The sequence below is a fragment of the Notolepis coatsorum genome (genome assembly GCF_963971535.1).
Source record: "Notolepis coatsorum genome assembly, chromosome: 5".
In the NCBI taxonomy this organism is placed as follows: Eukaryota; Metazoa; Chordata; class Actinopteri; order Aulopiformes; family Paralepididae; genus Notolepis; species Notolepis coatsorum.
The window spans coordinates 24251130-24274457 of NC_140169.1; the positions used below are offsets into that span (position 1 = coordinate 24251130).

Sequence of the window (23328 nt, forward strand, 5' to 3'; positions counted from 1 at the left end):
ATGCAAATACACCTTCTCCTACACGTTTACACACAAACATGATGCAAATACACCTCCTCCTGCACATTTACACACAAACATGATGCAAATACACCTTCTCCTACCACACAAACATGATGCAAATACACCTTCTCCTACACATTTACACACACAAATGGACCTTCTCGGGATTAAATGTTTTGATTGTGTTTGGTTGTTGTTGCAGGTTATAGATGAAGGCCTGGTAGATGAAGAGGAGGGTGGAATGACTGAGCAGGACCAGAACGATGAAGGCATACTTGGTACTGAAGAAACAATGTTGTTTGTCCTCTATGTTAGCTGTCAGTTCCTTTATAGTTTTCTCTCCATAATTGTGTTAATGTGTGACGGTTTTCTCACTCAGTGTTATTGCGCATAACACTTTCTGCTCATATCTCTCTCTCTCTCTCTCTCTCTCTCTCTCTCTCTCTCTCTTCTGTAGTTCCTGCCAGCAAATCTTACACAGTGTCCATCATCAAACCAGATGCTGTCGCTCACGGCAAGGCAAATGAGATTATAATGAAGGTAGAGGAAGGAGAACACTGGTCATGTTGTGACAGTATACAGACCGTCTCAGGCTTAGCCAGCTGCTCTGTGTTTTGTTGTGGTTATACTTGACGTGTTTACTTCCTGTCTATATGGGCAGATACAGGATGCCGGGTTTGAGATCTTGGCCCACGAGGAACGCACGTTGACTGAGGCCGAGGCTCAGGATTTTTACCAGCACAAAGCAGGAGAGGTACGATGAAACCTAATCTTGTTTTTAGTTTTTTTGTTATAAGTCACTCTGTCTGTCTGATAGAGAGAGACGTGACATTTTCCACAGTGACAGATATTGGTGTACCAAAGCATCACAACACATATCATAGCAATTGACCAGATGATGGCGCTATAATCAAAGGTCAAAATGTAAAACATTATAATAGCCATAACTTGTGTCACAATAAGTCCAATTGACATGAGATTTCGTACATATATCTAGCTACTCGTGTTCTACAACTGTTCCAATAGGACTACCCATGTCTGCCTTATTTGATTTTCTGCTATATTGGATTGTGTAACAAAAAAACGAAAACAATTAAAATTAAATAATGTCCCTACTCCTCCTAGGCTGCATTTCCCATGAAACCTCCTGTGTGGCGTCTAGGGACCATGTTAGGCCGTTTTGGCAGGATAACGCGTTGCCCTACTGGCAACGCTGAAATTGTGTTTCCGTTTGGCCTGAGTCAGACCATCGTTCACACCAAACCTGAGGGGAGGAGGCAGGGATCAAATTATCACCCCAACCCGCTCAAATGTAACTACAATTACATTTAAAACATTGTTTGTTTTTCCACAATATCTGTTGACAATATAATTTCTTTATATATTGAAGGCTACATCCTGTGCGCACGCGAGGGAACACTTACGGGAGCGCGCGTGCACGTGACATCAATAAAACGCAGTGCAACCAGCTTTGAAATCACCAACGCACCCCTGGGAATGGGTGTTCAAAGTTTTGCGTCATTCAGCCACAAAGTGGTGATATTCACTCAAATGAAATGACAGAGACATGGAATTTGCCAACTATCACACCAATACGCCATATGGTGGTGATATAATTTAAGGTCAGAATTGTTTACTTTGAAAGGCCACAACTTGTACGCCGTACATCTGACATGAGACGTTGTACACTTACCCAGCTGTCCTTGGTCTACAACGAATTGCATGGTTCTGGCGGGATTTGTTCCTGGGCCAGCAGAAGACCCAGAGGCGAGGGTCTTAACCACTACACTATGGGTGAATGAATCATTGCATTTATATAGCGCTTTTCTAGACATTCAACACTTTTTTCTGGTTTACCAGGAAGCACAATAACGCGCGCAGCTACAACTGGTTCAGAACTCTGCTGCTGGAATCTTAACAAGATTTATAATAACACATTTTCATAGTAGGTGTTCATTACACTACTAGGGTGGAACAGAACAGAATGGTATTTTGGCGGCTTACTGTAACTGTATGTAAGATAAGATAAGATATATATTTATTGATCCCCTTGGGGAAATTCAGATGTCATAGCAGCATGGAGGGGGAGGGGAGGTATAGGCATGGGCATATATACTCTTCTTCTGGATTTTTTTAGTATCACAAACAGTACTGTATTTGAAAATCTGGTATGTCATAAATGTATAGATGTAGCAGTACTGTCTATCTGTATGTCATGTGTGTCATATGATGAATTGAAAATGGGGGACCCTGATGGAAACAAGACGAAAGTCTTTCTCAGGTCTGCATCCTCTTAACAATTGTATGTATTGAGCTGTACTGTACTGTACCCATTCTGCAATCTGTTAATAAACTTTTCAATCAATCAATCAATCAATCAATGGGCAGGGTAATAGAAGAAAGACAACAAACATAGGCAAAGTAAACGTAAAAGTAACATCATACATTGTAATCCATGCAGGTTTTGATGGGTCAGACACACTTAGTGGTCAGAGAGGGGGAGAGGGGGAGAGGGATGAGTCTTGCGTTTCCAAGCACACCGGCTTACTCCAAACATGCACCATATTGTGGCAACATAAGGTCCGTAGATGTAAAACAGAATACAGAAGAGCTCATAGTTTTTCACATTCTTTTTCATAATCATAATGCATCACGGGTGCATGATACAGGTGTCGGGTTCAGTTAATTTGCCTTGTCAGTATCTCCTCAAAAAATTGATTCATCTTTGCTTTGATATTACCAAATTGTATGGTCAGTGCATGTTTTCATGGTGACAAATACACCACTGTGGTGTGGTTAGTATCGTTGGTTTGAGCTCAGTCGTGGGCTACAGACATAGCGGATGTTGCCCAGATGTAGGAGAGCTCGCTTGTGCGGATGTAGGGATCTCAGTGAGTGCCATTCTAGTTGGTTTAGAAATCTATTTGTGAATTTGCAATGTTCATGTTTGTATGTTCAAGACTTGATTCATAGATACATTTCAAGCAGATCCTTCATGTCCTCTTTCAGTTCCTATGGCCCTAGAGTAACCCTAGCCCTAAAACCTCTGGTGAGACAGATTTCAGTTCCTATGGCCCTAAACTAACCCTAACCATAAAACCTCTGGTGAGACAGATTTCAGTTCCTATGGCCCTAAACTAAACCTATTTCTACAACCTCTGGTGAGGCAGCTTTCAGTTCCTATGGCCTAGTGACTATGAGGGCATTTGTTTAAAAAAACACCCTAAGACATATCCTTCTAGTCTGGCTTTTACATATAAACTGTTCTAATGGGCACCTTAATATCACTCTATATCACTGGCATAAGCAGCTCATGTGGGCCCCAAACATTTCCCCACACCACAACCACTCCATGTCACAAACTGGATCATATGCAATTACATTTTGTGAATGATTAGTACACATTTACACTTTATACTTTCCTGTGAATACAATATTGAAAGTGGGAAGGATGATTTTAACATAATTATTTTAACATGGGCACCTCTGAAAAAGGCCCCTGGTTGTTCACACCAGCAGTAGAGCAGTAGCCTGCTTGTTCACACCAGCAGTAGAGCAGTAGTCTGGTAGTAGTCTGGTTGTTCACACCAGCAGTAGAGCAGTAGTCTGGTTGTTCACACCAGCAGTAGAGCAGTAGCCTGGTTGTTCACACCAGCAGTAGAGCAGTAGTCTGGTTGTTCACACCAGCAGTAGAGCAGTAGCCTGGTTGTTCACACCAGCAGTAGAGCAGTAGTCTGGTTCACACCAGCAGTCGAGCAGTAGCCTGGTTGTTCACACCAGCAGTAGAGCAGTAGTCTGGTTGTTCACACCAGCAGTAGAGCAGTAGTCTGGTTGTTCACACCAGCAGTAGAGCAGTAGTCTGGTTCACACCAGCAGTCGAGCAGTAGCCTGGTTGTTCACACCAGCAGTAGAGCAGTAGTCTGGTTGTTCACACCAGCAGTAGAGCAGTAGCCTAGTTGTTCACACCAGCAGTAGAGCAGTAGTCTGGTTGTTCACACCAGCAGTAGAGCAGTAGTCTGGTTGTTCACACCAGCAGTAGAGCGGTAGTCTGGTTGTTCACACCAGCAGTAGAGCAGTAGTCTGGTTGTTCACACCAGCAGTAGAGCAGTAGTCTGGTTGTTCACACCAGCAGTAGAGCAGTAGCCTGGTTGTTCACACCAGCAGTAGAGCAGTAGCCTGGTTGTTCACACCAGCAGTAGAGCAGTAGTCTGGTTGTTCACACCAGCAGTAGAGCAGTAGCCTGGTTGTTCACACCAGCAGTAGAGCAGTAGTCTGGTTGTTCACACCAGCAGTAGAGCAGTAGTCTGGTTGTTAACACCATCAGTAGAGCAGTAGTCTGGTTGTTCACACCAGCAGTAGAGCAGTAGTCTGTTTGTTCACACCAGCAGTAGAGCAGTAGCCTGGTTGTTCACACCAGCAGTAGAGCAGTAGTCTGGTTGTTCACACTAGCAGTAGAGCAGTAGCCTGGTTGTTCACACCAGCAGTAGAGCAGTAGCCTGGTTCACACCAGCAGTAGAACAGTAGTCTGGTTGTTCACACCAGCAGTAGAGCAGTAGTCTGGTTGTTCACACCAGCAGTAGAGCAGTAGTCTGGTTGTTCACACCAGCAGTAGAGCAGTAGCCTGGTTGTTCACACCAGCAGTAGAGCAGTAGTCTGGTTGTTCACACCAGCAGTAGAGCAGTAGTCTGGTTGTTCACACCAGCAGTAGAGCAGTAGTCTGGTTGTTCACACCAGCAGTAGAGCAGTAGCCTGGTTGTTCACACCAGCAGTAGAGCAGTAGTCTGGTTGTTCACACCAGCAGTAGAGCAGTAGTCTGGTTGTTCACACCAGCAGTAGAGCAGTAGTCTGGTTGTTCACACCAGCAGTAGAGCAGTAGCCTGGTTGTTCACACCAGCAGTAGAGCAGTAGTCTGGTTGTTCACACCAGCAGTAGAGCAGTAGTCTGGTTGTTCACACCAGTAGTAGAGCAGTAGTCTGGTTGTTCACACCAGCAGTAGAGCAGTAGTCTGGTTGTTCACACCAGCAGTAGAGCAGTAGCCTGGTTGTTAACACCAGCAGTAGAGCAGTAACCTGGTTGTTCACACCAGCAGTAGAGCAGTAGTCTGGTTGTAGTAGAGTGGTTTATAATCACAGGTAGAGCTGATATTCATCATGTGTTAAATAAAAAAATCAAGTGCTTGGTAACCCATGATTTTAAACCATTCTGTCTGTTTGTACCTGTCTCAGACCCGAGAGAGAAAGTGTCTCTCTCTGTCTTTCCACTCGCTGTGACACAGCCCCTCCCCTCTGTGAGTCTTTCTCTGCTTTCCATCCTCCTCTCCTCACTGCAAATAGACAGCATTTATATATACTGTATATAATTGACAGAGCACATCCTACCATTCATCTGTACTTTCACTGATATACAATTAACATATTAAAACCTTAATAACATGTTTGTTTATGCAGTTTTGATGTCCCTAGGGACAAATTAAATAATCTTGAATCTTAATGCCAGAGCTATTATGTGTAGTTTGTAGAGACTATTCACTCACAGAAGGGGCCTCTTTTTTGGGACCCCCATCACCCTGGTCCCAGGTGCAGATGCACATCCTGCACCCATGGGATTTAATTTCATTCCCATTTTTTGTTATACTGTGAAGCACATTGCATTGCATTGAATTGTATGAAATTCAAAGTCCAGAGTGCCCCCTACTGGACAACAGCTCCACTATCCGACAGCGCCCTGGCTGGAACTCAAATCTGCAACATTCAGTGATGAGCCCGGAGCCCAGTACCCATGTAATAATAATAATAATAATAATAATAATAATAATAATAATAATAATAATAATAATAATAATAATAATAATAATAATAATAATAATAATAATAATAATAATAATAATAATAATAATAATAATAATAATAATAATAATAATAATAATAATAATAATAATAATAATAATAATAATAATAATAATAATAATAATAATAATAGGAGGGATATACCAGACCTGGAAAATGACTTTGATTGGCAAGGAGCCTGGGCAAATGTCCGACTTACATCAAGGAACCCGGATCATCAACAAATCAATCTTAACTATATTCACAGGACATACTTGACTCCTATAAGACTGTGCCGAATGGGGCTCAAACAAGATTCCAAATGCACCCAATGTACAAATGGGGACGAAGGGACATTTATGCACATGTATTGGGACTGCTCACCAGTTAAGGCATTCTGGGAAGATGTGACCCAACAAATATCAAAACTCGTATCTTGGAATATACCTGTACACCCCTCGGTATTGCTGTTGAATGATGTTTTTGAGTTTGCAGTGAATCCACAGCTAAAGAGATTGGTTTTATCGGGTATCACAGTAGCCAAAAAGCTGATCGCATCACGCTGGTTTCAACCGGAAAAAATGTGCCGTAAAGTTTGGTTTCTTACATATCTCGATGTAATTTACCATGAAATATCTACAGCAAGAATTCTGGGTCTCAATGAATCCAAAATGTCAATGTGGTTAGAAGTGGTGGAGAGAATAAAAGCTAGCTTATAATGGTAGTGTCTGGTTAGGTGCGAGGGATAGTGGAGGTACTTCTCAAGGTGGGGTCCGGGAGGGGGGGTTTCGAGCTGAGCATATGTATGTAGGGTTTTTTTTTAGATAACAGGTATTATGGGTATATCTTATATAAAACAACTAACCAAAATGTGATCTCATTGGATGTGCCCTGACAATTAATGCTTGTATATCTTATCGTGTGTTGTCATGTTTGTTTATATGTTTGTTTTAAAAAAGAATAAAAAAATAAAATACAATAATAATAATAATAATAATAATAATAATAATAATAATAATAATAATAATAATAATAATAATAATAATAATAATAATAATAATAATAATAATAATAATAATAATAATAATAATAATAATAATATTATTATTATTATTATTATTATTATTATAATAATAATAATAATAATAATAATAATAATAATAATAATAATAATAATAATAATAATAATAATAATAATAATAATAATAATAATAATAATACACTATATTTGTATAGCACCTTTCATACAAGAATTGCAGCCCAAAGTGCTTCACAGCAGTGACGTAGACACAAAACAGACATTTGAACATAAAATTGGCATAATTATAGATGGGCATAAAATGTGCAGAGAATTGATATTAAAACCTCCCTGACATTTTTTTTTTGATTTATGTCATTAGAATCTATGGAAAATAATAAAAAATAAAAGTAAGAAAATATTGTAATCGATTTTTGTCACTAAAACCTATAGAAATTGGGGTTGAACATCACCAATATTCTTTAAATATTGACATTTGAATGTGATTTGATTGAATAGAATGTGAACAGGGTGAAACAGAGTGAAAGACTGAATAGTAACTCAATAAATGTGTTGATAAGCAATACGTCACACGTTCATATTCTGCATGAGGCTCAGAATAGAGATGCTTTGTAAGCAGCTTTTATTTCTGCTCACCATGCAGTTTGTGCTGAAGAGCAGATGATCCAACGATTCACAAACATGTGAGAATAGTGAATAGGAAGTCAGGTGAGGCTCCTGAATCAGTGAAACATGTGAGACAGAAAACATGCAAACAGTTAGATGTATTGTTTTATCGTCTACAATCATATCTCTCTCTCTTTCTGTATTTGTGAATGAATCCATGGATGCATGTGTATGTACTGTACATACATGGATATGTATTTCCATGTGTCTGTGAGTGCACCTGTGTTTGTTCATTTGTTCATGTACATTTATATACAGTGTGTGTGCGTGTGCGTGTGATGCTGGTTTGCAGGCTTGCTTTGAAGAGCTGGTGCAGTTCATGTCCAGTGGCCCCTCCCACATCCTGGTACTGTCTCAGGTAGAGGACTCAACCAATGTTGTCCCAGCATGGCGGGAGTTTATTGGTCCAGCTGACATAGAGGAAGCCAAGAGGGACAAACCAGAGAGGTTAGTTACTGATACATTATGACCTGTTGATACAGGCAGCTTACAAGACAACACAACAAGAGCTAATGATAGTTAGATGGGATGAAACGGAAACATGTGAAGACAGCATAGATTGACCTGTTTACATCAGTATACTGTATAGATGAACATGTTTACATCAGTGTATAGATGAACATGTTTACATCAGTGTACTGTATAGATTAACATGTTTACATCAGTGTATAGAGATGAACATGTTTACATCAGTGTACTGTATAGATGAACATGTTTACATCAGTGTATAGAGATGAACATGTTTACATCAGTGTACTGTATAGATGAATATGTTTACATCAGTGTATAGATGAACATGTTTACATCAGTATACTGTATAGATGAACATGTTTACATCAGTGTATAGATGAACATGTTTACATCAGTGTACTGTATAGATGAACATGTTTACATCAGTGTATAGAGATGAACATGTTTACATCAGTGTACTGTATAGATGAACATGTTTACATCAGTGTATAGATGAACATGTTTACATCAGTGTACTGTATAGATGAACATGTTTACATCAGTGTATAGAGATGAACATGTTTACATCAGTGTACTGTATAGATGAACATGTTTACATCAGTGTATAGATGAACATGTTTACATCAGTGTACTGTATAGATTAACATGTTTACATCAGTGTATAGATTAACATGTTTACATCAGTGTATAGATCAAGTTTCAAGTTTCTTTAATAGTTGTCATACAGAAGTACAGAATACTTTTATACAAAATGCTTCTTTCTGTTACGTTCCAGAGACTGTGCTAGACAAAAGATAAGTATGAAATAAAATAGAAGTCACGTACGTAGACACAAGTGTTCAGTATATACATATGTACAATGTTCAATGCAGAATAGAAGTAACTGAGTTACCATACAATATACTATGCAATATACTAATATACAATATACTATATAGTGCAAAGCAGAAATGGGATGAGGTACAATTTAGGTACAATTTACAGTAAGGTGTACTGAGGTATGGGTTGTAGTGCAAATCCTTTACCAATAAATATAAAGTGTGTTTAGGTGTTCTAAAGTGTGGAGAGTGGGTGCTGCAGTGTGTTGTTTGTTTAAAGTGAGTGTGTGCGTGTGGATGTGTGTGCTGTGAGTGCATTTGATGGTTGTTGCATAGTGTTATTGTTCGTTGAGCAACCTGATGGCCTGGGGATAGAAGCTTCTTCGGAGTCTTTCTGTGCTCGCCATGAGACTCCGGTATCGCTTGCCTGACCGCAGCAGTTCAAAGAGGCAGTTGTTTGGGTGGCTGGAGTCCTTAATAATTCTCTTAGCCTTCCCCTTGCACCGCTTGTTGTAAATGTTCTGGAGAGTGGGAAGCCCCCCTCCAATTGTGCGCTCGGCTGAACGGGCCACTCTCTGTAGTCTGCTACGGTCTTGTGCGGTGCTATTCCCAAACCAGGAGGTGATATTGCCATTCAGGATGCTCTCTATTGTACATGAGTAGAAGTTATTAAGGATCTTCTGACTGACTTGGAACTTCCTTAGGCGCCTGAGGAAGTAGAGGCGTTGCCGTGCCTTCTTCACAACACTGTCAATGTGTGTGGTCCATGTCAAGTCCTCAGATATGTGGGCTCCGAGGTACTTGAAACTGTTCACTCTCTAACCGGCGCCCCGTCGATGCTGAGGGGGCTGTAGTCCCTGACCCCCGACCTCCTAAAGTCCACAATCATCTCCTTTGTTTTGCTGACGTTCAGGGAGAGGCTGTTCTCCTGGCACCATCCCGCCAGGACCTTGACCTCTTCCAGGTAGGCCCTCTCGTCGTTTGCAGAGATCCGGCCCACCACCACTGTGTCGTCAGCAAATTTGATGATTGTGTAATTGTTCCGCTGTGCCATAGAGTCATGTGTGTACAGGGAGTAGAGGAGGGGACTCAGAACACAGCCCTGGGGGCCTGTATCAGTTCCGCAACCGTTTCCATTTCCGGGGTAGGCCTGATTGGCCGCGACAGGCACGTGACCCGCCGCGGCCACGCCCCGCGGCCAGGGCCGCCTGGGAGAAATGCGAGGCCCTGTGCGAGATTTAAACGCGAGGCCCCCCCCCCCCCCCCCCACCCCCATATATTTATATTCGTATATTTATATTCGTATATTTATATTCGTATATTTATATTCGTAAATAATAGCGCTGCCCGAGGCTGGGCATGATACAGTCAACATATAGCAAGAGAGAGAGCGAGAGAGAGCTCCCGTTCTACAGTCAATATACAGTGTACAGAGAGAGACACATTGGAAAGAAATTTAAATGCTATTTGGCCCTAAACAGAGAGTACACAGTGGCAGAATACCTGAGCACTGTGACTGAAGATCCTTGACTAGGTACAGACTCAGCGAGCACAGCCTAGCCATCGAGAAAGGCCGCCATAGGCAGACTGTGTGTGTTAGAAAGAGAGAGAGAGAGAGAGAGAGAGCATGTGTGTTAGAGAGAGAGCATGTATGAGAGAGATAAGCAAAGATGACCCCCTAAAGGATATTCAACTTTTAATGAAAGAACAAAACAGAAGGAAAAGATAACTTCACAAAATATACATAGATCCAAAAGGACAAAGATCAACACTTAAATCCAAAGAGAAGAGGGTCTATACCAAGAGAAAACAAAGCAGCAAGGAGCCAATGGCCAACAGCTAAAGGCTAGCCAGGTAGGCTACTGACACCAGGCCACACACAGCTTTGGCCAACGGCCCAACGCTACCCAAGCTACACAAACGAACAAATGAATTCACACACAGCACATGTCGTATCTCCAAATGTTGTGAAGTAACATATGTTTTGCCTGGAAAAAAACATCGTTATTAACAAAACATTCGGGAGGGGAAGGAAGGAAGAGTGGGGTAATGTCATGACATTTTCATTAATCTTACCTGCACCAAGGAACGCAGGGCGAAAGGCTGCAACACAGGTCTCCACGTTGACGAAAGGCATCTCGCTGTCGGGACAAAAATAAGCTATGGCCAGAGCCTTGTCATGGTGCAGGCCCGACTACATCTTCTGTCAAAGATGATGTCGTAGTCAGAGTGCCAGAACCCCCTGCTATTCTCACGGCTAATGTCAATGGTCGTAGCACAAGCTAACAGCTAACTCAAGGCTAACTGATAGCATCAAACGAACGTTCCCAGCCGAGCGCAGCCGGCAGCTAACGTCGAAGCTAAACAGCTAACTGGCTAACAGTTAGCTCAACCAGGCTATCGCTAACCATTAGCTAACGCAGAAGCAAGATATGCGGCTACATACAGGTGCTGACACCAGGCCATACACCGTTAGCTACTAGTAGTACTACAACAGCTAGTCGGCCAGTTTAGCTCCAGAGAGAGAGAGAGAGAGAGAGAGAGAGCGATGTCCACGGCGGGAATAGAATAGAGTTAATAGAATAGGTTAAAAACTCACCAAACGTCCAAGAGGATGGAGACAACCGCGTGGAGTTGACGAAGTTCATCTGCCAAACGACCATCCTCTTCATCTTGGCTGCATGTCTCTAGGTTAGCTAACGCTAGTTAGCCTTTAGCTAAGCTAGCTACTAGCCGACATCATCATGGCTATATCCCGACTGCATCATGACAAGGCTCCGGCCATTTGTCCCGCCTTTCGTCAACGTTCCTTGGTGACCGACCGACTGATAATGACGACCTCTTCGAGTTGGCTGGCATAACTAAGCATAATAGTCAAAAGCTGCACGCGCGAAATAGTCAAACGCAGCTGACTCACGCCGGCGTACGGTACTACACATGATGTAAGTAACCACTCCGCTCCCTTCGTTGAAACCAATAGTATGTCTGCTGCAGAGCCCCATAGCTCCCTTCGTTGAAACCAATAGTATGTCACTGCAGACCCAGGAACAAGTCAGACACATTCTACAAACGTGTCTAATGTGAAATATATAAGCATATAAGCAAAACTAGATTTTAGGTCTGTGATGAAAAAGGGCCTCGCGGGAAGGGGGGCCTCTCAAAAAAAAGGCCCTGTGCGACCGCACTGCTCGCACACCCCCTGAGGCGGCCCTGCCCACGGCAGCCCCAGGACGCGGCAACGCGAGGCTGCTGTGTTTCACCGCCGCTTTAGCAAATTGTCATCACTTTCCCCACTGAGTTACCATACGCTATACAATATACTATGCAATGTACTAATATACAATACGGCTCACTTTTCCCACTTCAATGTCAGAGCCGCTGTTTAATAATATTGTCGCGGCGGAGCTCCGTCGCGGCAGCATTATGTAGCAGTAATCCCCCCTTTTTCACCATCGACAACTAGCTCAACTGGCAGCGCTGCCTTGCTGTGGATCCTGCGGTCCGTTGGTGACAAGTTCGATTCCCTTAAAAAAAAAAATAATAATTAACATGCATTCTTTCGCCGGTTAAGTTTAGGCATGTTAACTTTAAGCATAGTATATTGTATGGTACAGTAACAGTCTCTGGAGCGCAACAGTAAGAAGCATTTGCACTGCAACGCATACACCTTACTGTAAATTGTACCTCATCCCATTTCTGCTTTGCACTATAGCGTATTGTATATTGGTACATTGCATTGTATATTGTATGGTACAGTAACAGTCTCTGGAGCGCAACAGTAAGAAGCATTTGCACTGCAACTCCGAAACAATGCTTAAAGTTAACATGCCTAAACTTACCCGGCGAAAGAATGCACGTTAAAAAAAAAAATTTAAAAAAAATTAAGGGAATCAAACTTGTCACCAACGGACCGCAGGATCCACAGCAAGGCAGCGCTGCCAGTTGAGCTAGTTGTCGATGGTAAAAAAGGGGGGATTACTGCTACATAATGCTGCCGCGACGGAGCTCCGCCGCGACAATATTATTAAACAGCGGCTCTGTCATTGAAGTGGGAAAAGTGAGCCGTATTGTATATTAGTACATTGCATAGTATATTGTATAGCGTATGGTAACTCAGTGGGGAAAGTGATGACAATTTGCTGCTGCGGCGTTGAAGGCGGAAATCGGCGGTGAAACACAGCAGCCTCGCGTTGCCGCCTCCTGGGGTTGCCGCGGGGCGTGGCCGCGGCGGGTCACGTGCCTGTCGCGGCCAATCAGGCCTACCCCGGAAATGGAAACGGTTGCGAAACTGATACAGGCGCCCTGGGGGGCCCCTATGTTGAGGGTGATGGATGAGGAGGTGCAGTTGCCTGCTCTCACCACCTGGGGTCTGCCCGTCAGGAAGTCCAAGACCCACTGGCAGAGGTCATAGTTCAAGCCCAGGTCCCTGAGCTTGGCTATGAGTTTGGAGGGGACTATGGTATTGAATGCCGAGCTGTAGTCGATGAATAGCATTCTCACATAGTTCCCCTGCCTCTTGTCCAGGTGTGATGCTGCTGTGTGCAGCACATGGGCTATGGCGTCCTCCGTGGACCTGTTGGGGCATGTATACATGTTTACATCAGTATACTGTATAGATGAACATGTTTACATCAGTATACTGTATAGATGAACATGTTTACATCAGTGTATAGATGAACATGTTTACATCAGTATACTGTATAGATGAACATGTTTACATCAGTGTATAGATGAACATGTTTACATCAGTGTATAGATTAACATGTTTACATCAGTGTATAGATGAACATGTTTACATCAATGTATAGATGAACATGTTTACATCAGTGTATAGATGAACATGTTTACATCAGTGTATAGATGAACATGTTTACATCAGTGTATAGATGAACATGTTTACATCAGTGTATAGATGAACATGTTTACATCAGTATACTGTATAGATGAACATGTTTACATCAGTGTATAGATGAACATGTTTACATCAGTGTATAGATGAACATGTTTACATCAGTGTATAGATGAACATGTTTACATCAGTGTATAGATGAACATGTTTACATCAGTGTATAGATGAACATGTTTACATCAGTGTATAGATGAACATGTTTACATCAGTGTATAGATGAACATGTTTACATCAGTGTATAGATGAACATGTTTACATCAGTGTATAGATGAACATGTTTACATCAGTGTACTGTATAGATGAACATGTTTACATCAGTGTATAGATGAACATGTTTACATCAGTGTATAGATGAACATGTTTACATCAGTGTATAGATGAACATGTTTACATCAGTATACTGTATAGATGAACATGTTTACATCAGTATACTGTATAGATGAACATGTTTACATCAGTGTATAGATGAACATGTTTACATCAGTATACTGTATAGATGAACATGTTTACATCAGTGTATAGATGAACATGTTTACATCAGTGTATAGATGAACATGTTTACATCAGTATACTGTATAGATGAACATGTTTACATCAGTATACTGTATAGATGAACATGTTTACATCAGTGTATAGATGAACATGTTTACATCAGTGTATAGATGAACATGTTTACATCAGTGTATAGATGAACATGTTTACATCAGTGTATAGATGAACATGTTTACATCAGTGTATAGATGAACATGTTTACATCAGTGTATAGATGAACATGTTTACATCAGTGTATAGATGAACATGTTTACATCAGTGTATAGATGAACATGTTTACATCAGTGTATAGATGAACATGTTTACATCAGTGTATAGATGAACATGTTTACATCAGTGTATAGATGAACATGTTTACATCAGTGTATAGATGAACATGTTTACATCAGTGTATAGATGAACATGTTTACATCAGTGTATAGATGAACATGTTTACATCAGTGTATAGATGAACATGTTTACATCAGTGTATAGATGAACATGTTTACATCAGTGTATAGATGAACATGTTTACATCAGTGTATAGATGAACATGTTTACATCAGTGTATAGATGAACATGTTTACATCAGTGTACTGTATAGATGAACATGTTTACATCAGTGTACTGTAGGCCCGTCCCCGACTAAGGATTTGTTTGAGCCCCATCCAGTGACTTCACTGTTAGACAAACAGCCATTTACTCTCATCTGTCAAAAAGAATGTGTACAAAACTGTTTGGATGTGTGTGAGATTATGTGCGAAATAAATCAGCGTTGTTTTTGGTCAAATGCCCCTTTACTTTAAAAGGTAGAATATGTAATGCTGTCAAATAGCAACCTCTAGGCAAAAGAGCTCTGCTTGGTATTACACTTTGTTTAAATTTTTTGTTTTGGTCTGATGTGTGGATTGGCGTTTATTATACTGTGAATTTCTCCAGATATCGCTTAGCAGAGCCTGAGTTTTTTGACCAACAATAGCAAATGTAATGATAATCACTTGGGAGACCGGAAGTGCTTCATTTTCATCTCACCGGCGCTGCTTTGAATGCATTATCTATATTACAGTATCCTTGGTTTAGCTAAGTAACAATCATCTTCTCTATTTGGAAGTTCCACATGGTTTCATCAGTCAGTTAAGAAGGAATTAAGGAATGAATTAAGGAATCTCGGCTCGTTGACTTTATTGTCAACTACTTAGTACTTACTATAATCTATTCTATGAATTTAACTCTATTCCACAAACAAAAAGGTGTGTAAACTGAGTTAATGCAGGTCTACCCTCCACTCCCTGAACAGGCTGTATATCGTGAGGCACGATCGAGCAAAAAGGAACAGCACACTGTAGTACACTCCGTCAGACACACCCAAACACACTCTCTGGTAAAAGTGCCAGCAGTGCAACCATCTGCTCTCCTCTCCCTCTCTTCTCCCTCCTCTCTCCCTCTCCTCTCTCCTCTCCCCCTCCTCTCTCCCTCTTGTCTCTCCTCCCCTCTCCCTCCTTTCTCTCCTTTCCCTCCTCTCCTCTCCCTACTCTCTCCTCTCCCTCCCTCTCTCCTCTCCCTCCTCTCTCCCTACTCTCTCCTCTCCCTCCCTCTCTCCTCTCCCTCCTCTCTCCCTACTCTCTCCTCTCCCTCCTCTCCCTCTCCCCTCTCCCTCCTCTCATCTCCCTCTTCTCACCCTCCTATCTCCCTCCTCTCTGCTCCCTCCTCTCTCCTCCTCTCTCCCTCTTCTCTCCCTCCTCTCTGCCTCCTCTCTCCCTCCTCTCTCCCTTGCATCCTCTCTCTCTCCTCTCCCTCCTCTCTCTCCTCTCCCTCCTCTCTCCTATTTCCCTCTCATCTCTCCTCTCCTCTCTCCTCTCTCCCCCTGGCCTCCCACAGCCTGCGTGCGCAGTATGGCACACAGACGTTGATCAACGGTGTTCACGGCAGCGCAGACAGCGACCAGGCCAGCAGGGAGCTAGCCTTCTTCTTCCCCAACTTCAGAACCGCCTCCGTAGCGGAGCGGGGTGGCGAGGAAGAGCGTGTGGAGAGGACACTGGCTCTCATCCGACCCAGCCTTGCCAGGGAGAGCCGAGGTAGGAGCCGGTGCCAAAAAGCAGGCATGCTGTACACACTGTCACACACACATACATATAAACATACACACACACATACATATAAACATACACACACACATACATATAAACATACACACACACACATACATATAAACACACACACACACACACGCACACACACATATAAACATACACACATGAAACACGCCCATATGGATGAACGAAGAGCAAAACCTCCTATCTGCATAACAATTTTGGGGGGGAAACCTCCTATCTGCACTTTGCGAGGCACTAATAGCTGGTCGGTATTGTTAACACAAAATATAGTAATATAGTCCAAAAACATTGTATTGTGTTGGGGGGGGGGGGGGGGGGGGGGGGAATAGCATTTGGCAAGAAAACAACAAATTTTCTTTAGTTTTCTAGGAGGTTTTGCTCTTTGCTCGAATGTAGTATGTTCACAGGTTTCTTTTGTATGTATGTTGTATGTTCATTTTGTGAATTGTTTGGGTGACTAAATAGATAAAATAGCTGAGATCATTCAAATCAGAATATAGTCAACGTTAATATTGAGTGCCTGTTTGATATCCGTTGTCCTGCAGAGGAGATCCTGTCTGGAATCCACAAGGCTGGCTTCATGGTGGCTCTCCAGAGAGAGGTGATGCTGACAGAGGAGCGTGTGAGATGTTTCTACTCCCAACATGTTGACGAGGATTACTTTCCTGCACTACTCCAGAACATGACCAGGTGACTAGTACCCAAGACCTACTTATACCTACTTAAAACAATAAATAGTGCACTTTACAAACACATACAATGATGAGTAGAGTAGAAAGGTTTATGTATATGTCACTCTACAAAGTTACAACTGATAGAACTGAAAAAAGATCTGCAAACGCTGTAGACCTGACACTGACTTATTCTCGTTTTACAATTCTAGCTTTAACACCAAGGAAACTAGAAGAGAAGAAAGGGTCATCACGTCAGAATACCAGCGTTCTATGCTCTGCTTGGTTCCAGACTTTGGTGCCAGTTCTAATGAAGCCTGTATTCAAATTCAAAATATACACGCTATATCAACCAATATATCAAACGTTAGCTAGTTAACAGTGCAACAAATTACAGATGATTCTGACATCCGAGGTAATTGTAACAATAGGATTGTTCTATTTAAGTGCTGTTGCACGTAGGACTCTTTTAGAGGTGACACCGAGGGTTCGCTTAGGGTGGAACCAAGCTTATGTTGTAACCATAACAACTGTGAATAAAGTACAAGTAAGCAAGTCTGCTTTAACCCTTCATTGTGTACAGTCGGGACACAGACAGAACGCATTGAAACATGGTGACAGCTGGGTACAGATCGGGAAAGTAATTTGCGCGGTAGCGGGAGAAGTAAAGAGTTGAGCTGGCGAGCTGTGGCTAACACGGACTTCGGGGAGAAAACTCTTACTAGCTATCGGCGATGGAAGGGCTAAATGCGCTGAGACCTCCTGGTCTACTACTTTTGGACTCCAGCAACTTGGCGAAGGCATGGAAAAGTTGGAAGGAGGAGTTCACATTGTATACAGACCTTACCATGCCCGACGCCGAAGAGACAACAAAAGTCAAGCTATTTAAATATCTCGTCGGAGAAAAGGGCAGAGAACTATGGTCAACTCTCCCGAGTCCGTCGGCGAAGACAACAGTGACAACTATCATCAAGCAGTTTGACGAGTACTGCAATCCAAAGGTAAATGAAACAGTGGAAAGATACAGATTCTTTATCAGGAACCAAGGATTGGATGAAAACGTGGACAGCTATGTAACAGACTTAAGAATGCTTGCTAGTAGTTGCAACTTTGAGGACATTAGAGATTCCCTGATCAGAGATCGAATTGTATGTGGTACAAATAGCTCAGAACTGAGAGAGAGACTGCTCAGGGAGGATAGGCTGACTCTGGAAACATGCCTAAAAATATGTAGAGCGTATGAGCTGTCAAGGTCTAATAGCAGGACACTGCAACAAGGGCAGGCAGTGGAAGAGGTACATGCGCTAAAACAGTCAGAAGAGTGGAAAAAAGACAGCGAGGTTGACTGCATGTTTTGTGGGAAAACACATGAGAGGAACAAGAAGAAATGCCCAGCTTTTGGAAAAAAGTGTAAAAAGTGTGGGAGAGAAAATCACTTTGCGGCTAAATGCAAGTCAAAACAGGAGAGCAGCAAGAAAACTAGGAAAGTGCATGCAGTAGCAGAACAGCACAGTGATAGTGATTATTATGAGGAAGACCTCTGCTGCATAACAGAAGTAAATAGAGAGGATGAAAATGTTAATCAGTTAAAAGACGGCCACAGGCAGGGCCAACAGCTTTTTGCAGGGATGATGTTGGGGGAAACGCTAGTTAACTTCCAAATAGACTGTGGGGCCACCTGTAATGTCATCCCTATACATTTGTTAAACCCTGACACACAGCTAGAACACACTGAGAACGTGCTGGTGATGTACAATAAGACTAGGGTGATTCCTCTGGGTACATGTAAGGTTAGGATCAGAAACCCCAGAAACAACAAGCGTTACAGGCTAGAGTTTCAGGTGGTAGACCAGAGTAGCAGAATCCCTTTACTGGGCAGGAAAGACAGTGAGGCTATGAAGTTGATAAAGGTACAGTACGAAAATATCCTAGCTATAGACAGCATAGTGAGGAAAGAGCAGAGTCCAGTGACAGGGGGAGAAAGTGACAGTCACATGACAAGGGACAGAATAAATGCTGAGTTTGGGGATGTGTTCACCGGAGATGGATGCATGGAGGGGGAGTATAAAATAGAGATAGATGACAGAGTGCCGCCAGTGAAACTGCCAAAGCGCAGAGTGCCTGTAGCGATGATCATACCGATACAGGAGGAACTCAAGGATCTGGAGAGAAGAGGGATTATCACACCAGTGGAACGCAGCACTGACTGGATCAGCAGCATGATCTCATTAAGGAAGCCGAATGGGAAACTAAGGCTGTGCATAGACCCAAAACCTCTGAATCGGGCACTAAAGAGAAGTCACTATCCACTCCCGACTATAGATGACATCCTGCCGGAGATGTCAAAGGCAAAAGTATTCACAGTCTGCGACGTGAAGCACGGTTTCTGGCACGTCAAGCTAGAAGAGGAGTCAAGCTACCTGACCACATTCGCCACTCCATTTGGTCGCTACCGTTGGCTCCGGATGCCGATGGGAATAAGCCCAGCACCGGAGGTGTTCCAAAGAAAGCTCATGCAGGCCCTAGAGGGCCTACCAGGAGTCTACGTCATAGCAGATAATATGTTAATCACAGGGGAAGGAGCAACGCAGGAGGAGGCAGAAAAGGACCACGACAAGAAACTCCGAGGCTTTCTAACCAGATGCAGGGAGCGCAACATCAAGCTGAACGCGGATAAGTTCAAGCTTCGACAAAAAGAGGTGCCCTACATAGGTCATCTGCTCACGGCTAAGGGGCTGAGAATTGACCCGGAGAAAGTACGGGCGGTCAGAGAGATGCCGAAGCCAACAGATGTAAAAGGAGTACAAAGACTGGTTGGGATGGTCAACTACCTGGCGAAGTTCTTTGACCACCTGTCAGATGACTGCGAGATTCTTAGACAACTCACACGGAAGGAAAACATGTGGGAATGGGCAGATGTCCAAGAGGAAGCGTTTCAAAGGCTGAAAGACAAGATAGCCAAAGCACCAGTCCTACAGTATTACAACAGAGAAGAGGAGTTGACGCTACAATGTGATGCGTCCGACACAGGACTGGGGGCCGCCCTGACACAGAAAGGTAAGCCTGTAGCATTTAGTAGTAGGGCGCTCACGCCAACTGAAAAGGGCTATGCCCAAATAGAGAAAGAGTGTTTAGCCATAGTGTTTGGTATGGAAAAGTTCCATCAATATACATATGGTAGACCGGTGACCGTGCAAAGCGACCACAAGCCTCTAGAAAATATCCACTGCAAGCCACTGCTTAGTGCACCGAAGAGATTACAAAGGATGCTACTCAGACTGCAGCACTATGATATTAGTGTGACATATGTGCCAGGAAGGGATATGTTGCTTGCAGACACGTTGAGTAGAGCATACTTACCAGAGAGCACTAAGGGAGACAGTGAGACAGAGGTAGAGACGGTAAACATGGTTAGCTATTTACCCATCTCAGCAGAGAGGCTGAGCGCTATCAGAGCTGCAACAAAGGATGACCTAAAGTTACAGAGTGTGGCAAATAGAATACTGTCAGGGTGGCCCAAGAGGAAAAGAGACTTGCCAAGTGACATCAGGCACTACTATTCGTTCCAGGAGGAAATGAGTTTCCAGGACGGCATCGTTTTCCGAGGAGAAAGAGCCGTGATACCAGATGCACTCAGGGGTGACATCACGTACAGGATCCACTCCTCGCATCTGGGAGTAGAAGGATCTCTGAGGCGAGCGAGGGAGTGTGTATACTGGCATGGGATGAACGAGGAGCTAAAGACCTTCATCGCTAAATGTGGTATATGCAGGTCAGTGGACCCAAGGCAACAGAGGGAGACACTACACCCACATGACATGGCCAGCAGACCCTGGGCCAAGGTAGGGACAGACCTTTTCTCGTTCCACAACAAAGACTACCTGATCACTGTAGACTACTTCTCTAACTTTTGGGAGGTTGACTATCTGTCTGACACTAAGAGCAACACAGTAATCAGAAAACTCAAGGCCCACTTTGCCAGGCAAGGGATACCTGATGTCGTTATGTCTGATAACGGGCCACAGTATGCATCACAAGAGTTTCAACACTTCAGTCAGAAGTGGGGTTTTGAACACAGGACATCTTCGCCGGGATACCCACAGAGTAACGGGAAGGCGGAGTCGGCGGTAAAGACAGCCAAGGGCCTGATGCTGAAGGCTGCAGGGCGAGAGAGGATCCGTACCTGGCTATGTTGGACCATCGTAACACGCCGAGCCAGGGCCTCAACACAAGTCCAGCACAGAGACTCCTAAGCAGGAGGACCAGAACCCTGCTTCCTACAAAAGACACTCTGCTGGAGCCAGAGGTAACGGACAATGACCAGGGACTGAAACGCAACAGACAGAGACAGGAAAAATACTACAATCGCACAGCAAAGGACATGGACACTCTGAAAAGAGGAGACAGTGTGAGAGTACAGCCTGGTGACACACACAGGACTTGGAGAGTGGCAAAGGTGATCCAACCAGTGAGCCACAGATCATATGAGGTGGAGTTAGAGTCGGGAGGTGTTCTGAGAAGAAATCGTCGCCACCTCAGACACGATCACACCACTATAGACAAACCAGGTACAATCACACCTGCGTCACCAGTGACTGAGAAGGCCGGCCCGCCAGTCAACCCGGTAGGGAGCCACGGTACGGTCACTACCAGGTCTGGTCGACAGGTTGTCAGGCCTCAATACCTGAAGGACTATACTTCGTGATTAGAGAATGGACTGGAGAGAGAGAAAAAAAAAAGAAAAAAAAAATAGTGAAATGGGTTATGTGTGCACAATCATGTTTTGAGCGGTTGAGTGTGGAGGGGTACTAATGAGCCATTTACACAGTGTTGTTGTTTGGATCTGGTGTAAGTAAGTAGAACACAGTTTAAGTAGCTGTAAGTTAAATATCGAGATTGTGTATATATCTGTACTTGGAAAAAGAAAAAGAAAGATGTAACAATAGGATTGTTCTATTTAAGTGCTGTTGCACGTAGGACTCTTTTAGAGGTGACACCGAGGGTTCGCTTAGGGTGGAACCAAGCTTATGTTGTAACCATAACAACTGTGAATAAAGTACAAGTAAGCAAGTCTGCTTTAACCCTTCATTGTGTACAGTCGGGACACAGACAGAACGCATTGAAACAGTAATAACCTGTTTAAATGACAGAGATAAGATGGAGGAGACGGCTGATCCCATTCAGCTCAATGGCCGAACAGAAAGTTCCCACACTTGGCACCAATGTGTGGTCACACGCTACACAGTGGCGTGATGACCCTTCCTTCTTTTATAGTTTCCTTGATTAACGGCAGGAAACTGGAGATCTAGATCTAACACTTTTAGCCAATTAGACTATTTACATGTATGGTGTGACCTGAGGTTTACATGGTGTCTGTGTGCTTGCAGTGGGCCAGTACTGGCTCTAGCTCTGGTCAGGATAGGAGCTGTGCAGCACTGGAGGGACATTCTTGGTCCTACTGACATCAGCAAAGCCAAAGAGGAGGCTCCTGATTGGTGAGTCACTATATGTCTCCAACGACTAGATTGTTCACTCAGATTAGTTGAGTGGCCTACAGTAACAAGCAGACGTTTCTTTAAAAAATGCATTGGTTAAGTCAGTGTTTCTCAAAGTGGGGGGCGCACCCCCCAGGGGGGGGGGCGCAGAGGCATGACAGGGGGGGCATTGAGATTTATTTAAAAAAAAATAAAAAAAATTGGATTCCAGAAAATTATCACTAAAGTGCTATCTGTTGCAGCTGCACTGTTCTCCATGAAAATACCATTTCTCAAAATCTGAAAATCATTATTTAATAAAACACAGAAAAGGATCACCAAGTTACTCTGGATAAAAAAAACCTTTACAGACAACATTGAGACAAAGCTTCCTGACACATCTCCATCCAAACTCTTGGAAGAACTCTGTTAAATCTCATCTGATACCACCTAGAGAGCTAGTTTCAGAGTGTGGTGCTGAGTACCAAGTATCTCATCTCATGGCCCACCAAGTATCTCATGATGCAGCAGTTAAGATGTTGAACTTGATACCATTCAGCACCACATACAGTATCTGTGTGAAGCTGGCTTTTCATCCATGACAGCTCTGAAAACAAAATATAGGGCCAATTTGAAAGGTCACGATATTGGTGTTATTTCAATAAATTTAAACATGGCCCATTTCATGACTATTTTGTTGGGGCGAGGGGGGGGGGGCCCAAAATATTTTGGTCCGCCAAAGGGGGGCCTGACAGAAAAAGTTTGAGAAGCACTGGGTTAGGTTGTGATACTGGCTACTAGCTAGGT

At 43.1% G+C, this 23328-nt stretch overlaps 1 protein-coding gene across 1 annotated transcript in view; it reads left to right on the forward strand.

The window, feature by feature from the left end:
* The window catches only part of LOC311228127 (thioredoxin domain-containing protein 6-like), a gene marked incomplete at both ends in the record, with an annotated part of 30650 nt that overhangs the window by 3138 nt on the left and 4184 nt on the right, over positions 1-23328 (forward strand). Inside the window, 7 exons of the mRNA XM_084314040.1 lie at positions 206-281; positions 461-543; positions 665-757; positions 7826-7980; positions 16141-16337; positions 16922-17066; positions 22435-22542. Coding sequence (XP_084170166.1) covers positions 206-281; positions 461-543; positions 665-757; positions 7826-7980; positions 16141-16337; positions 16922-17066; positions 22435-22542 — 857 coding nt within the window. The remainder of the gene's footprint in view (positions 1-205; positions 282-460; positions 544-664; positions 758-7825; positions 7981-16140; positions 16338-16921; positions 17067-22434; positions 22543-23328) is intronic.